Source organism: Prunus persica, chromosome G5 (assembly GCF_000346465.2).
Source record: "Prunus persica cultivar Lovell chromosome G5, Prunus_persica_NCBIv2, whole genome shotgun sequence".
NCBI lineage: Eukaryota > Viridiplantae > Streptophyta > Magnoliopsida > Rosales > Rosaceae > Prunus > Prunus persica.
The window spans coordinates 15,780,601-15,797,395 of NC_034013.1; the positions used below are offsets into that span (position 1 = coordinate 15,780,601).

General features: G+C 36.1%; 3 protein-coding genes across 4 annotated transcripts; 2 read left to right on the plus strand and 1 right to left on the minus strand.

Annotated features, from left to right (window-relative positions):
- Positions 564–4,164, plus strand: LOC18776618 (probable arabinosyltransferase ARAD1). The gene is made up of 3 exons (XM_007209872.2): positions 564–983; positions 1,220–2,656; positions 3,326–4,164. The coding sequence occupies exons 2-3, from the start codon at positions 1,679–1,681 to the stop codon at positions 3,845–3,847; spliced, it is 1,500 nt and encodes a 499-aa protein (XP_007209934.1). The 5' UTR covers positions 564–983; positions 1,220–1,678; the 3' UTR covers positions 3,848–4,164.
- On the minus strand, positions 6,904–11,111 carry LOC18777640. Of its 2 annotated transcripts, none has more exons than XM_020564358.1 (8): positions 11,017–11,111; positions 9,757–10,052; positions 9,322–9,393; positions 8,865–8,932; positions 8,456–8,612; positions 7,973–8,056; positions 7,802–7,891; positions 6,904–7,359 (listed from the first exon to the last, which is right to left on the minus strand). In XM_020564358.1, exons 2-8 carry the CDS (start codon positions 10,030–10,032, stop codon positions 7,237–7,239), a joined length of 870 nt encoding a protein of 289 aa, XP_020419947.1. In that variant the 5' UTR covers positions 10,033–10,052; positions 11,017–11,111; the 3' UTR covers positions 6,904–7,236. The 2 variants fall into 2 exon arrangements, with proteins under 2 accessions (XP_020419947.1, XP_020419948.1); XM_020564359.1 differs by lacking the exon at positions 11,017–11,111 and adding an exon at positions 10,822–11,001.
- LOC18776855 (protein DCL, chloroplastic) lies at positions 12,905–14,874 on the plus strand. Its single transcript, XM_007209502.2, has 2 exons — positions 12,905–13,382; positions 14,350–14,874. The coding sequence occupies exons 1-2, from the start codon at positions 13,017–13,019 to the stop codon at positions 14,662–14,664; spliced, it is 681 nt and encodes a 226-aa protein (XP_007209564.1). The 5' UTR covers positions 12,905–13,016; the 3' UTR covers positions 14,665–14,874.

The window sequence follows — 16,795 nt, forward strand, 5'->3', positions numbered from 1 at the left end:
TGAACTTTCGGCTAAGCCCAAGACTTTCCTCCTAATTGAAAAGTCTCTTTACTTCGATGCAAATTTCCTCAACCATTTTGATTGGTGAGAAATGATTTTTATCAAATTCTTCATAAGAATTGCACATCACACTGTCATACGGTTGATTTCAATATTGAAAGAAGGCTTTTTGGACCATTCATAAGGTTGATTAAAACAATTACTATAGTAGTTATTTTTCTTTTTCTTTTATCATAAAAATTCCTTTTTTAACTTCTTATTAAAATCAATGTTGCACCAAAGGAAAGCCATTTTGGTTCGAAGTTTTATGTATCCTAGATGTATATGTTATTTTTGGTAAGACGATAACATTTGGTAACTATATTTGACAATTGTAAGGGATGCAAATCATTAATCAAAATTAACATACCTTATTAGGCAAGCAACTGAAGTTAATTTTGGGAGTGTAATGAGTAGGAGGATAGGGGGATATATTGTAATAAATTACCTTTTTTACTGGTTTCCTCAATATAATCAGCTTATTTCAACCATATTTCTCGCAATGTTTTCTGAGCCAACAGAAAAAAGCCAGGTTTTTTGCAATGCAATCTGGCTGAATACTTGATAATTTGACGAGTGTGTTGATCATAGCAATGAGCATGAAAACCTTATTAATAGCCATGAGGACGAGCGCATCATAGCAAGGCTCAAAAATCAAAATGACGCGAGAAAGGTTCATAAAGTCATGACTCATGTGCTTTCTGTTCTCCATCGCATGAACAACCAAAAGGATTAGTATAAAGTTTTTTTTTTATATTTTTATATTTTTATTTTTATGATAATCAAATGCCATAGCCCACAAGAAAGGTTAAGAAATTTATAATAAAATATTAATGGACTTTGTTCAAAGGCTCTCTGTGTATTAAAAAAGCCTCCAACTAGTTCCCTTTGAAGCCTGAAAGTATATTTGCATGCCATGAAGTTTCAGAATCCCAGTTCATCAGGTACGCTCTTTTTTCTACTTCTAATCGACCCATTTCATGAAAGCATAATTCTTTGAAAACCCAGATGAGAAATTTCTTATTTTTGATTGTTCATGCTCCTTTTTAGTTTTTCTTTTTCTTTTTTCTCTTTTTGCGGCAAATTTTCATGTAGCTCAGCTGCTCAAGAATCCAAATAATGCGTTCTAGCAACCAGCTGCAAGAAGTACTCTACTTAAGTGTTTATTCAATCTCTGCAGATTTATCACTTGCTTTTGCTCAGTTGCTCTGGCGATGATTTCAAGAGAGAGGCTCATTGATTTTTCAGAAACTCAAGGTTTTGTGTGCAGTAAGTTCACAGATTATCCATGGCCTTGAGTAAATAGAAAGCTTTCTCCTTGAATTGATGGTGGTTGTTTTCGTTAGAGATAAATAGTGTGGCAACCTGTTTTGAAAGAATTACAAAATTTAGGCTTCATATTCAAGATGGGCGTCTCTCTGTCCATGTTTCTGGAAGCAAGCTGCTCTGTTAAGAGGCTGAATTGATGGGCATTGCCTTGTTTTTCCATTTTCCTTCTGGACAATTGATGGGGATTAATGTTTCAGAGCAATAAGATGGTTTTTGATCTCTAGGAGAAGTAACATAGATTGCATACCTTCTTTTTGTTCAATTGCCGTTGTTATCTTGTTTAACTTGAAAAACTCGGTAAATTTCATCAATGCCAGAAAAGAGTAGGCTTCCCTCAAAATTTCTTTTCTACTTGATAACAGTTTCTGTGTTCCTTTTAATCCTTTCTTCTGTCTTCCTACTTCAATTTAGCAAAACTTCTTTTACACCCAGTTCAGTGTTTAAGCTTATTCTTGTTAATGGTACATCAGTGTACTTTGAGCCCCTTGTAAAAAGTAGGCAGAAACAACTTCCTTTCCTGTCCTCTGAGGTTTCCCGAGTTGATGCTATAAGATCCTCAAAAAGAAGTGAATTGGCCTGTCAAGTTTCCAATTCAAGCAAGAAATTGGGATCTTTAAGGAAAATGAAAACTATGGCCTGTGATTCAACTCAGGCACTCTTGAGGGTGTTCATGTATGAGTTGCCTCCTGAATTTCACTTTGGGCTTTTGGGTTGGAAGGGAAAGGAGAATCAAACATGGCCAAATGTCAGTATCTCAAGTCGCATCCCACCTTACCCAGGTGGCCTGAATTTACAGCACAGTATCGAATACTGGCTCACCCTTGATCTTCTGGCCTCAAATATCCCAACTGTGGTCAGACCTTGCACGGTAGTTAGGGTGCACAATTCAAGCGAAGCAGATGTTATTTTTGTGCCATTCTTCTCATCTCTGAGTTACAACAGGCATTCCAAGCTCCATGGAAAGGAGAAAGTCAGTGTCAACAAGATGTTGCAGAACAAATTGGTGCAGTTTTTGAAAGGTCGGGATGAATGGAAAAGAAAGGGTGGGAAGGATCATTTGATAGTTGCTCACCATCCAAATAGCATGTTGGATGCAAGAAGGAAATTGGGCTCTGCCATGTTTGTGCTTGCAGATTTTGGAAGATACCCAGCTGAAATAGCAAATCTTGAGAAGGATGTAATTGCTCCTTACAGACATGTGGTGCTGACTGTTGACAGCAGCAAATCAGCCTCATTTGAGGAACGTCCTATACTATTATATTTCCGAGGAGCCATATACAGAAAAGATGTACGTTTTTTTCTTCTTTTACCTCTTGTCATGAATTATATAGTCTTTTATATTCAATTTGTTTTCAATTGGTGATAAGATGCATGATGAAATTTGTTTTGATTAGCTCATATTACCGGAATTTGATAGTGGAATGAATTATCCGGCCATTAGGATTTTCTGGAAAAGGGCTATCTCATATAAAGGAGCAAACAAGTCATTTCGTTATAGGGTATGCTAGTGATTTGCCCCCTGAACTTGTGCCTCACTTTCGATTTACCCCTTATCCTTTTTTTTATATAGAAAAATTAAGGATATGAACTTCTTTTTTTGGCCAATTTCCCCCCTCCGTCTAAATGCATAAATTAGTCCCTTTGATGCAGGGCAGTCTCCAAAACTGATTGCTAATTTAATATGCTAATATATCCTAACTCCAATGAAGCAACAAAGTGTTTGAACTAAGACTGACATGATCCATTTCATAATCATATCATTTATTCTGAATTCTGATGCGCTCTTCTCATTATTGCTGGCTCTTGTTTCCAAAAGGCAGGTTTTTTTTTTTTTTTTAATTTTTTTGCTGAGCTTCCCTTCTCCCTTTACATCATACACTATTGTTTTAGCAATAATCAGTTTTAGAATTTCCAGATAATATGTTACTAAAGTAATCTTTACTTTGAATTCATCCAGGGAGGAGTAATTCGCCAGGAATTGTATTATATTCTCAAAGATGAGAAAGATGTACACTTCAGTTTTGGTAGTGTTCAAGGAAATGGTATTAACAAGGCAAGCCAAGGAATGGCCTCATCAAAGTTTTGCCTCAATATTGCTGGTGATACCCCTTCCTCAAATCGCCTATTTGATGCTATTGCTAGTCATTGTGTCCCTGTGATTATTAGTGATGAGATTGAGCTACCATTTGAAGAGGTCTTAGACTACTCAGAGTTTTGCATATTTGTTCACGCGTCTGATGCTGTTAAGAAGGGTTACCTACTGAATCTTCTTCAAGGAATCAAGCAAGACAAGTGGACCAAGATGTGGGAAAGGTTGAAGGAAATTGTACATCAATTCGAATATCAGTATCCATCCCAGCCTGGTGATGCCGTTGATATGATTTGGCAAGCAGTTTCTCATAAAATATCCTCTATACAGCTTAAATTTCACAGAAAGAAGAGATATGACAGGTCAACTTCTGGTATAATAACGAAATAACAATCAACCTTTGAAATGCGAGTCACTAAGATCTCATGACCTTGCACCCCAGGTGAAACATGAAAGTTTTGCTGAAGGTGGAATATAAGAGACATAGACTAGTTGAGAAGATATCTGCAAGGGATTTTGTCTTTGACAATATATTTCCGTTCCCATTGGTTATGTTGATCTACTTTTTGTAGATAGATAATAATTTTCAATCAAATTATTTATTTTTGAATTTTAGAGTGTAGAATTAGTTCTATTTTTGTTGTTACTATATGTGAAACTTTGATTGTATTGCACGTGAGAATGTGAAGGTGAAAAATGTCTCACTAGTGTGGTTGCAAATCAAACTGGAACCTAGTTTTATAGAAATGACAACCTTCAACCTCATGGATTGAATTTTTATAAATGCTTTATTATAATTATTTTCCTTTTACTTTAGCATGCATGGAAGAGCTCAACAAATAAATGAGGATGCGAAGACAGCAGCAACATTACCTGTGAAACACTCAAAGTTGTGGCTATAAAATGCAAAATCACAAACATAGAATTATAGCAGTCCTTTCTTTTATAGAGAAAATTCAGAAAATGCATGTACTCTGTGAGTGCCAGCATCATCATTCTCAAAGTATTCGGCTATTGGTTAGGACCTATGTTTATACAATAGAGATGATGCTAGCTCAATGATTGGTTTTTCAGCTGCATTTCTTCAGCTCAACAACAAAAACTTTCGACTAAAACAAACGAAAATATATAATTCTAACCAACCAACTTTGAGAATCTATAAAGGAAGAGGATGCCCACCACCCTGTTGAACCCTTTTGTATTAGTTACAGCACAGCTGCTTCTTTTGCAAGAAAAAACTTAGTTGCCTTCTTCTCCCCATAGGAAGCTGCATCAGCATGTCAACATCTGTTGTGAATCGGGTCTGATCCTTTTCGAACTTTTCTCTTGTTTGATTGATTTGGATCAAATGTCATTGAAGGGGCAGGCGCCAAACTCAGCTTCGCTTGCAAATCCTCTACAGCAACAGCCTTAACAAGATGCAAACTTTTAAGAAATGACATGTGCCCTTTGTCCCATCTGAGAGCCAAATCCATGCTTCTTAAGCCAGAAACCTTTTCTGGCTGGAGAGCTAAAAACCCAATACAGACAAAAAGAACAGCACTCCTATAAGCCAAAAAACCCATGCTTTTAATGCTTGTGCTCTGCAAAATGAAGAAGTATGTATGTGTAGGAGGTATCTGTGTTTCAAGCAATGATAAGAGAATGAGTAGTGTGCCTGAAACTTTGTTCCTCCCTGTGGTTCATTTCCTGTAAGAATAAGCCAAGGGTATGTCTTTTATGGGATTTGGAAGGCTAAAAGCATAAAGCACAAAGAGGCCCCAGAAGGCCAGAATATGTAGGGAAGTTTTAGATTCACCTCAATCATAAGCCTGCTATAGAAGCAATATAAGGCTGTTTTAGAAGACTCTGACAGGTTTGAATGAAAAGTTAAGTTGGAACACTATCCTTGGGAAGCCAAGTATCTTTTTTCTCAATCGGTTTCCCTACATCTCTCCATCATCTGCATTGCTCTTTTTTACCAAACAAAGACCAGTTTTGGTCTCTTGAATACTTTTCCAACTTGCCACATCATCTGCCCATGCTGATGTGTACATTTACCATGCTGATGAGTCTGATGTGTAGAATTATGAGAACTTGGTGAAGAAATCCCAAAGGCATATGCTAAATGCTTTGCATATGTGGCTCAAGCCAACCTACAGAGGTGAGATGAAATGCAATCATTGAAAAGAATTCTACTCTGGAGGTTTTGAGTTATAAAACATCACAAAGCAATAACATCAATAAGCATTAAACAAGGATCAGGCAGTTCCAAATTTGGATAGCTAATGTAGCAGAAAAGCCATTAAAAGTAGAGATGTTGGAGTAATAGTGGGGAATGGTAATCCCTTCCACCAAAAAATACAAAAACCAAAAAAACCCAAATAACCAACCAACCAACCAACGCTACCAATAGCTTTATACACCAAACACCTGCTTTAAGCTAAACTAGCTTTAGAATTCCAAGCTCTTCTCTCCATGCAGCAAAAATCAGAGTCTTGGTTTCTTGTGCTAAATGGAATTCCTTTATGCTTTTCTTTGCTCTCTCTTTGGATTGCCCAGTCCTTAAACCCCCATTCAAAGCTTCAAAGGAAACGCATTTTGGGCTTGCATATCTGCCCTCTTCTTCTTTTTTTGTTCTTTATATATATCTCGTTTATCCATGAAGACCATCTTTCTCTCTCTCTCTCTCTCTCTCTCTCATTTCCTTTTTTGTTTCTGTTCTTTTCATTTTCAAGAACTACAAGCCTTGAACAAAAGCTCTTTGCTCAAAATAAAAACCAAAAGAAAACTATTGTAAAAGGCAATCACCAGTAGAGTTTAAATTGAGACAAGCCAAAGGCAGGTCCTGAGGAGGACGTGGACTGGTCATGGTCCAAGCTGGACACAAGCTAAGATACTCCAATATCGTGGATCTCTGCTTTGAGAGCTGTATTAAAGTAAAAGAATTGGATGGAACGTTTGCTTTCCAAATCATCCTTCACCATCACATTTAACTTTAACAACCCCAACACAGGGTGATAGGGTGACAGGGTTTCTTGAACTATCACACAAAGGCATGTCATCAATTAGAAAACCAATGGCAATAGGAGACTGTCACGCTTCAAGAAATCAATGGTGTGATGCATTTGAATTTAAAGCCTGAAAGCACAAAACATCACATTTCAAGTAGACTGGCTTCAACATTAGCTTCCGTGATGATTTTATTCAATTTGTATGATAACATTGTGTCACCAACCAGCAAAATGCAAATAGCTACACAGATCAGAGCATTGCCAAGAGCAAAGCAAACTAGCCGGTGGTGGAGACTCGTCTTTGTTTAGATTGGGACTTCAAAACGGAAAATGAAACTACAGGAAATAAGAAAAAAAGGAAGGCTGATACATGATGCATGTAAAGTTGATGCTTGGCCAGAAGTTACAGTACATGATCATCAGGATGAGTAAGAGAAAAAAAGATAACGAATAAATAGCAGGCAACTGAAGAAATGCATTCAAGATAGTTTGCAAATATAATCTGTGAACAATAGCTCTTTCGACACTGGTTTATCATGCAGCAGAACTGCTGCTGTGAGAACCAAGATTATGTACAAAACATGAGAAAGAGATTAGTAAAGAAAATAGTGAACTTGTACGAGTATTTAAAATAATTCGATTACAGATACATGACAATCAGAAAGCTACAGCCTTCTGATTTTCCTCTACTGCTAGTAGCATAAACAGAAACAATACACTCAGATTTCCAGCTCCAATGTATCCTCTTCGCCAAAATAGTACATGCCAGAATTGAGGAACACCGTATTATTGAATTGGCTCCTGATGGGGAGTCACTGCAGGTCCTGGAGCTATTGTGAACTGCAAGCCCCGGTGTTGCCCTGCCTGCAGCATAAATGCAACCTCAGTTGCCGCAAGTGCTGCTGCCTCCTGGCTCAACAGTAAGATACAAATAAATTAGCATGTAACCTTTTTTTAAAAAAAAGGTATGCATTTTACCAACTAACATCAACAACCAACAAGTCATTCTAGATGGTAAGCATAAATGTGCTACTGCGAATCAGATGCACCAACACAGATAAAGAAAAAGAAAAGTGAAGCCCCATCTTCTAGGTAAACATATAGACAACATCCTTGGCAAAACAGTTCTTCAAAAAGACAATTAAAAAAATTCAGCATTCAACCATCTTCCAAGAGCAGAAAGCTTCTAGTAAATGGCAAACAAAAGTTGGTTGCAACATGATTCCTACATTCTTTTTGTGGAATAAAAGAAGCATGCCAAACAGCAGGTGTTATCTCGTCTCATTAAGAAAATATAAGAAAAAAAAATGATTCTTGGGTTCCTCCAAAACAGCAGAACCCAGGAACTAACCTGTCTTTGCCTTCGACGTTGTAATATGCTGATGGCCCAAGCCATAATGTAGCATGGGAGAAGAAAACCAGCGGCCCGGAGCAAGAACAGCTGTTAACAATAGATCACTAGTTAGATGGAGCAAGAATCTGAAATGTTATGAGACACATCCAACATCCAGGTGCCACTTACAGAAAAGAAGGTTGAAGCATCATCATCATCCCCATCTCCATTGGGGAGGGTCAAAGCATGCCTCAAGAGGAGGAGAGCCATTAACTGCCAAGGAACAAGAGAGAAGGATTGACATTAAATTTTCTTATTCAACTGAGAGCAGACCATGCCAAGGTATTAAACTGGGAATGTACATAGGCAACAAGTTGCAGGGCCCAGAAAAGCATCTGCAACTAGTTACACCAATTCAGAATGACCAGAGAAAAAGGTATTGAGAAATAAAGAAGTAAATAAAAGATAAAGTTAATGATAGAGATTTCGTTAAAGCTGGAAAACGTGGGAAAAAACATTGAGCTAGGTTTTGCTCATTGTCTGATAGACCCATAAACTAAAATCAAAGAAAATGAGAAGGAAATATGTCATTCCTACATGCCCTACTATTAAATCTTATAGAAAAAAAAATATAATTCCAACACATTATAAATGGCAATTGCTAAGGCTTACAATTAGAGCAGCAGAGCGGCAAAAAGCTGCTCCACTAGCATTTGTATCAGCATACTCATCATATTCAGCCTCTAGAAAGTGACGTTCAGCCGCTGCCATTGCTAATAGTCGAGGATCACGCAAATCCAAAGGGGTACCAGAGATTGTCCAACCCTCACTGTCAGGCAAATCCAAGAAGCAAAACAACAAAACAACAAAACAGATAAGGGTCTTAAATACAACCTGTACAACATAACCTGAAAAAATAGCAATACAAAGAGAACGATGGGCTTTCAGTGCTCAATATAATTAGAACAAACAGATATTCTCACATCTATCCAGATGTTAATTTTAAAGATAAAAAGATAAAAAGAATTTCCTCAATAACAACATGAACCAGGTTGCAAAGCATATGTGAATTTAAACTTGCCTGATGTCAATTGTGGTATCTTCAGACTGAGGCGGAGGTGGTGGGGCAGTATAACCAGGTTGGTATGGCTGTACATCCAAGAAACTTTGCATGAAAATTCACACAATGACTTTGCACTTGTGAGTGGATGAAATTCATATTAACCTATTGAAATGATCAAGAGGTTACCAGAAAATGCTCACATGATTTAATATATCACATGGATGCATCATTATAGTTAATTGATTTTAAAACCAAATATCTTCTCATGATGCAACATTGCATTTCATACTTCCCAAAACAGAAAAGGCATGCTTATGATGGCTTCTAAACTAAGAGAAGTTGCTTGCTTATATGAATATAAGGAACATCTTTAATAATTATTAATCTCAAATATATAAATGAATCTAGCAGATTCTCCACCGAAAACAATCATGAAACATGGCAATTGCAGATGCCGGGGATTCTAGAAACTTACCTGATGACAAATTTCACAAGTTATATCTCCCTTCTCATTGCACCATCGCTGGACACATTTTCTATGAGCAAACTGAATTGTAAAAAGAGAGAAAGAAATCATTGGCTTTGCCTTTAAATTCATAATATAGTCTAACAAGACACTGAAATTGCTTCACATATATGAAACTAGGAGAATAATATTGGCTTGCAGTAAAAGATTCATACAAAGATAGTGGGTAGTGAAAAAGAAAAAGAAAAAGAAAATAGAAAGAAGAAAACAGAAAGCTAAGATCTCTCAACAAAACCACATAACCAAACCACAAATAAAAAGGAATCAGCAGCACATGTCATGATATAACTTCAAGCCTATGAAGCTGATTTGAGCATAATAGCGGAGACTAACTACAGGGGTAGAAAATAATCTCTGAACTAAACATCAAGAAATCAGACGTACTTTTAAGCTGCCACTGCAAGCACAGGGGACTTCCAAATTCTTAACGCTATCTTCTTCCTGGCAAATGCGACATTCAACCGTCTGAATCAGTGGCTCTTCTTCTTCAGTTACAACCTTCTCCCCTACCCCCTTAACATCAATGGCGCAAGTGGGTAGCTCGGCCGATTGGGAGCATGAACCCTCTGAAGAAGATCCTGGGGCCTCATTCCCTTGCAGTGATTGCAAGCTTTCAGGTTTTGTGAAGCGGTCAACACACAACACCAGGTGATCACCCATTCTTACTCAAATTAAAGCTCCTGCATCAACAATATAGAAAGAAAATTCATTAACTCAAACAATCTCCTTTAAAATTCAATAAAATGCACTAGTCAAATTTAAAGTTGTGAAATGTAAAGATAGTGATTCTGGGTTTCGCGATCAGGAAAAAACAATGAAATAGTCCTGCATATAAGTGCAGGAAAATACAAAATTGGATCTTAAATCCAAATTCTTTCAATATCTGGACCTAAAAGGAATGGCGGGGAGTTGACCCAGATTTAAGGTTTTAATTGGACTTCTCTACTATCTTCCTCAGTTATACAAGCAGAAAGCAAAGCTTCAGAATTTCTATAACAGCTCCAATTTGAAGTTCCACTCAAAAGGTTCGAATTTCAAAATTGGCTTTCCCTTTTCTTTAACCACCTTTAGATCACAAAGGAGCTCCTAATCTACAACAAAAAGGCATATAACCAAACATTAAAGCTTAAAATTTCCCAAACTACCCTGCATTCAAGCCATTTCAACTGCGTGTTTGGATGCTAAGAACAAGAAGGCCAAAGAAAAACTAAAGAAAATCAAGGGCCTAACATTGTATACAATTGAACCGATATGCCATATGATCAGTGCTTCACTGGCTCCAGCTAATTTACCCCGTATAACCTAAACAATAAGAAAACCAAGGAAACAGAATCTCCTCCGGTCTGAGCTACCAAACAAAACTCCTGTACTTGCCGAACCCCAAACTAAATCCCCAACCTTTCCCTAACCAAACCCATAAATTGACACCAAAATTTGACAAAAACTTACCAATACGATCAATCGGTGATACAAAACCCTAAAAGAACAAAAATTCACACCCACGATCGAAATGTAAGAACTTAAATATTTTCTACACCTAAAAATGAAGCATTTACAGCAGAAATGCATTACGCAAATTGATAAAACAAATTTAGGAGAGAGAAAAATACACAAAATCAGGAAAAGAACAAGGAAGAAAAGTACCTGGAAAAGACCTAGAATTTGAGCTTTAGAACTCTGAAATTGTTCTCTTGTGAAAAAGTCTTTTAACCTTTGCCTTTCCACCAAACGGATTTTAATTTGATTCAATTTGAAGGCATCAGGTTCGGATTGGACGAGCCTAGTTATACTAGGCTCGGTAACGGCCGTCCATACCTATAAGAGATCGTCTGTGTTTTCTGTACCAAATGGAGAGTATTAGTTGAATCAAGACCATTGAAATGCTCATGACCGTAACATGGACGGTCCAGATCGAATGATTTGATTTAGCGCGTGTTTTAACAGTAACGGTCTTTAACGGACGTCAGAATGTCCGAGGATCATCGGTTCGTTCGGATTTGTGACTGCATATGTAATGTAATAATAGTTTCGATTCTAACGGTGATCCAATAGGCTTATGCCACCTCATGAAAACAATTTGTTCAAGTATATATTATTTTTGAATATATATATATATATATTAAAAATTGGTAGGGTCAGAAAGGAAAAATTATTTTGTGTAATTTGTGATATCTAGTCTCAACCAATCTTATTTTATTAGCATTTTTATTGCTTGCAAAATTGAGTATTTAAAATCCAAGTGGTGCCCCATTTAACAGTTGATGAACATGTGAATTGACTCTCCTAGAAGCACCATTCACTTGAGCTTGCCCATGTTCAAAGAAGTGTCCAAGTCTTGTGCCTACCACGGCCCTTTACTTTTTCTTGTCACTTCCAATCTCGTACCTACATAGCAAGATTAAAACATTAAAATTCGGCTTTTGATAAAATAATGCATCGATACATTGGACGTATTGCGTAATTGGACAATGCATGGTGCAACAACCTATGTGTGAATAAATTATTTGTTTTGTCAAAACAATAAATTTCAATAAAATATTTAAGGAGAAATTTTCGAACGGAATATTAAATGAAAATACCGAAGAAGGTGAAAAAAATAAGAAAGCTACTCTTTTCTTATTTGTTAAACTGTTAGTATATGCAAAGGTTTGCAGGGCAAAAACAAAACAAAAAGATGAAGGGGGTTTGTTGGAAGGGTGGCTTTTGGTAGAGTGGTTTTAATTAGTTGGTAAATCATTGATTTCATTGTAATCAAGGAACATGGAAGAAACTTATATGTTTGGCAACCATGAAAAGTTGTTCAAGTCACTTCGCATCAAAGGTAAGGTTTAAAGTAAATCCCGCAATTACTTGTAGACTAAATGCATTCGGTAGATAATTTTATACTCAAGACTTAGACCTAAAAGGTATTAGGTTTAAAAAAGATGAAAATATAGATTTGCGCTAGTTAGCTAAGTGAACATTTTCGTCCATTTGCACCAAAGTTCGATTCTCATCCTCGTACATTAGAGTAGTTTAAAATATCACTTTGTAAAATAGCGATAATTAATTTGATATCTACTAGCATGTGCCAATTGGTTTTATTTTTTATTTTTTATTTTATTTTTAGAATTAAGAAAAGATAACATGAGTAGTTATATTCCATAAAAGTAGGATCTATTATATGAATTTGTTTTTAATATGAAAAAAAAAGTAAATTTACCATATTATCATCATTTAATTAATAATTTTAATTATTAATATTTGAATTCTGATATTTTAAATGTTTCACTATTATCTGCCTTTTGCTTTATATATATAGAAGGTATAGATAAATATAAAGCAAGATAAATTCCCGTGCAAAAGTGATATATATCATGATTCCTTTTTTAATTTCTATTATCACGCCATATGAATACTAACAAATAAATATTTATACATCCCAAGCAATGATGATTATTTATTTATTTTTATTATTTTTATTTTTTACAGAAACATAATAATCCCCCTATTACCAAAACACTAATAAATTCATTTTTTTAATGAGAAAAAAGGAAAGATAATAAAATAACCGGATTCGGAACCGAAAAGAAAACCCGTTATAGATATATAAGGAGGCCCAAAACCTAGGGTTTAGCCTCACAAGCATACACAGATATACGATCATGGCAGAGAAGACAGTCTCTGAACTCGCCGAAACCAACTCGGAAACCGCCGCCGCTGCCGAGGACATGGAACTAGAAGCCTCAGAGCCCGCCCCGGCCGAAAAACCCGATGAGGGCACTAACGGCGAGGCTGAGGCGAACGCGAAACGGCTCAGGGATGAGGAGGGGAGTGAAGGAAACGACGCCGTGGCGAAGAAGACGAAGGTGGAGAAGTCGCCGGAAGAGGAGCGGTTGGAGAAGTTGGGGGAAGGAAAAGAGTCGGGTCGGGTCAGCCTGGGCCCGAAGAGTTTCGGGTCGTCCGTGGAGATGTTTGACTACTTCTACAGGTTGCTTCATTATTGGCCGACTGATCTCAGTGTTAATAAGGTACCCAAAGAAAGCTATTTATTTGCTCTTGATCCTCTCTGCACTGTTTGCTTGTGCTGAAAGTTGTATGGAATTCAGATAGAATAAAAATCGGAACTTTTTCTCAATACATAACGGTATAATTAGCGTTATAATATGGTGTCCCGTGGTTGTGGTGAATGTGGTTATGAGAATTTTGGTTTGGCTTGTGTCTTCTCCCGTTTGGTCGATCATGAACTGTTGGAAAGAAAACAAAAGGCAAAGAGTTTTCTTTTCTCAAAGTCTGAGACTTTTGCGGTTTTGGTAAATATTAATTGGTTGACAATTGTTTTTTTGTTTTAATTTAATCAGTGAAGTTGGAGTTATTTGTTTGATCCTTGTGTTTGGCATATATTGATCAAAGGAGTCCTGGTGTTTCTACATTGGGTTTTCTAGAGATGGTATTGTTAATTCATATATTTAAAGATCTTATTTATGTGTGAATTCTCTAAGAATATGGTAGGAAACTCGATGGTGGATAGTTCATGTTCAATTCATTACCTTAAAAGGAGCAAAATTTCATTCCTATGTTAATTGTCTGTCTACTCTCTTATATTTTTACTAGCCTTTGGAGGAATTGGAAGGGGAGAGTATAGGTATGTTGCATGAGAATATACCCAAAAAAAAAAAGTTTGAAAGTTTCCCAATATCTGAAGATAGTTGCATTAAAAGGAAGATCTAAGTTCACCAGAAAATTCAGCATCCCTAATTTTTACAAAATATCTAGCAACCCTGCTCAATATCCCCTGTTCATAAATTCAATTATATTAAGGCAATGAGATTGGTTTTAGGAATTTTTAACTAGAAAAGAGATTGATTTTAGAAGACTTGTGTAAGTTGGCTGTGATTGTTTCATTCAGTGCTTTCATTTTGAGATTGCTGCTGCCCTGCAATGTTTATCTCTTGTTATTTGATGACATATTTGGCTGAATCTCATGTTATGTTGCAGTATGAACATCTGGTTTTGCTGGACTTGCTTAAGAAGGGTCATGCAGAGCCTGATAAGAAGATCGGTGGAGGGGTCCAGGCTTTCCAAGTTCGAACCCATCCATTGTATAAAAGCAGGTGCTTCTTCCTCATTAGGGAAGATGAAACTGTTGATGATTTTAGTTTCAGGAAGTGTGTGGATCAGATACTTCCCTTGCCAGAGAACATGAAAGCACACTCCGACGCCAATAAAGCCTTAGGTGGGAAAGGTGGCCGGGGTGGCGGCGGTGGAAGAGGAGGTTGGCGTGGCCGTGGAAGGGGTAAGCCGAGAAACTGAATTGTAGTCTCCAGGTTTTCCTTTGCTGGAGTTTGAGTTTTAGCATAGGGTCAAAGAAGAAAAGTTATGGACCTTGCTTTATATTCCTTCTATTTTATTGAGATAAAACAGTTGTATTATCCAAATTTGATTGATAAGGGTTTCTTCTGGTTTTTTCCATTGCTTTTTATGTACTTGTGCATAAGTAAGAATTCGTTTCATTCTAATGCATATTTAAGGAACATTATAATTTGGGTTAATAGTTTTATTAGTCCCTGAACTTTGACTCGATTTGCATTTGAGTACCTCAATTTCCAAAAGTCCTATAACTTTAATTTTGTTTGAACAAATGGTCTTGTCGTCAATTTTGTTAACTTTTTCTGTTAAATGCAGGGGCAATATGATATTTTTATATTAAAACAAAAAAAATAAATAAAAAATCATATTTTTAAATATTAAAAAAAAGATAATCAAATAAAAAACCAACAAAAAAAGAAAAAGAAAAATCAAGTTTTGGGGCATAGAAATCGGGATAGAGGGGGAGAGAGAGTGTTTAATTTTAATTTTAATTTTACTAAATTTTTTATTCATATTTTAATCAATTTTGATACAAAAATACCATTTTGCCCTTGCACTTAACAGAGAAGTTAATAAAATTGACTACATGATTATTTGTCTTAACGAAACTAAAGTTAAAGGATCACGAGAACCATTTTGAAAATTGAAGTACTCAAATGCAAATCGGGTCTAAATTCAGAAACTAATAAAACAATTAACCCTTATAATTTCCAATTGCAACCTAAAACTTTTAACCAAAATATTGACAGAAGTATTGGTACTGTAAAATGCTATATCACCATTAATTCTTACTCATCATCATCAGCTAAAACTTGGCGTTAAGTAAGAATTATGATTTTTCAGGATTCGCTTGGCTGAGCTTTCTCCATGGAAACCCTATTTGTGGATTCTGCAATGATTAGTACTGTAACTCTTCTCAGTCATTTTCCACCACTTGGAAAAGAATAAATTATTTTATTTTATTTTATTTTTTTAAAATAAAAAAACCGTAGCTTCTCAGTCTTTAAAAGACGAAATTATATTATGCATGCCATGGCAATAATTGGCCACCACTCATATACATTAACTAGATTACATGATATAGAAGAATAATTGGTCTGATTATAATTAGCTTAATTAATCAAAATATTTCTAACTGATCATTGATCATTACTTCGTAAATAATTATTTATCAGTACGTTACATGGCATCCATATTAAAACCGAATCCACAATCTCAAAATGAACAACAAAAAAGAAGTGGGAAGAAAATCTAGTGCCACAAAATAATCTCTTTTCAAATTTAAAACTACTTTGTCCAAAAAAAAAAAACTTAAAACTACTGCGGCCAGCGAGTACATGTGTCATGTATTACTTTTGACTAATTATCAAAATAATATTTACCCAAATTTTATCATGCTTAAGATTGATTACGAGGATCGAAAGGATGATTGATACTTTGCTTGTACCAAACAAGAGATTATCTTAAAAATCATTACATTTGAGGTCATGTTTTCGAATTCTCCCTCTCACAAAATCATTACATTTGAGGCCTTGAGGATAATCCAAACTCCAAAGGGCGAGCGACATGTAATAATTGCAAAAGGTGAACAAATGTGACAAGGAGCGATAATGATTGTGAATTGCTAGTAAGTCCAAGTTTTTAGTGCCCCATAGTAGATTATATAGATGATCCAAATTGGCAAGGCATACATGCTAATGATCAAGAAGAAAAAAGGATATAAAATTAATAATTGTGGGAAGGGAGAGAGGAGGTGTGGCGGCGCACGTTCATGTAGGCTCATGATCATGAAGCCCCTCCTAGTAAATGAGATATTATCCTTAAGGGTCATGCTAGGGAGACCAACTTTAGATACCAACTTGTGTACCAACTCTCTATATAGGGGTAGCCACCCAGTCGATGAATAAGATAAATTTTCTTGATGCATGTTTAGGCAGATATTTTGCGTCCATTCGAATCCACTATATCTCATGTGAATCCTCATACTTTTTCCATTCGCATTGGAAAGTTCTTGTGTTTTGATGTGGCCAACCCTAGCGTCCCTCACACACAGATATACTTGAATCCCAACAAT

What these genes read in the sequence shown, in the direction of transcription:
- LOC18776618 (XM_007209872.2), top strand. Translation starts at nt 1,679, where the DNA reads ATGCCAGAAAAGAGTAGGCTTCCCTCAAAATTTCTTTTCTACTTGATA. An exon ending in GAGCCATATACAGAAAAGAT is followed by an intron (nt 2,657 to 3,325) that starts GTACGTTTTTTT and finishes GAATTCATCCAG; the next exon opens with GGAGGAGTAATTCGCCAGGA.
- LOC18777640 (XM_020564358.1), bottom strand. Translation starts at nt 10,032, where the DNA reads ATGGGTGATCACCTGGTGTTGTGTGTTGACCGCTTCACAAAACCTGAA. An exon ending in GATACCACAATTGACATCAG is followed by an intron (nt 8,613 to 8,864) that starts GCAAGTTTAAAT and finishes TTTGCCTGACAG; the next exon opens with TGAGGGTTGGACAATCTCTG. An exon ending in GCCGCTCTGCTGCTCTAATT is followed by an intron (nt 8,057 to 8,455) that starts GTAAGCCTTAGC and finishes GTTCCTTGGCAG; the next exon opens with TTAATGGCTCTCCTCCTCTT.
- LOC18776855 (XM_007209502.2), top strand. Translation starts at nt 13,017, where the DNA reads ATGGCAGAGAAGACAGTCTCTGAACTCGCCGAAACCAACTCGGAAACC. An exon ending in CTGATCTCAGTGTTAATAAG is followed by an intron (nt 13,383 to 14,349) that starts GTACCCAAAGAA and finishes GTTATGTTGCAG; the next exon opens with TATGAACATCTGGTTTTGCT.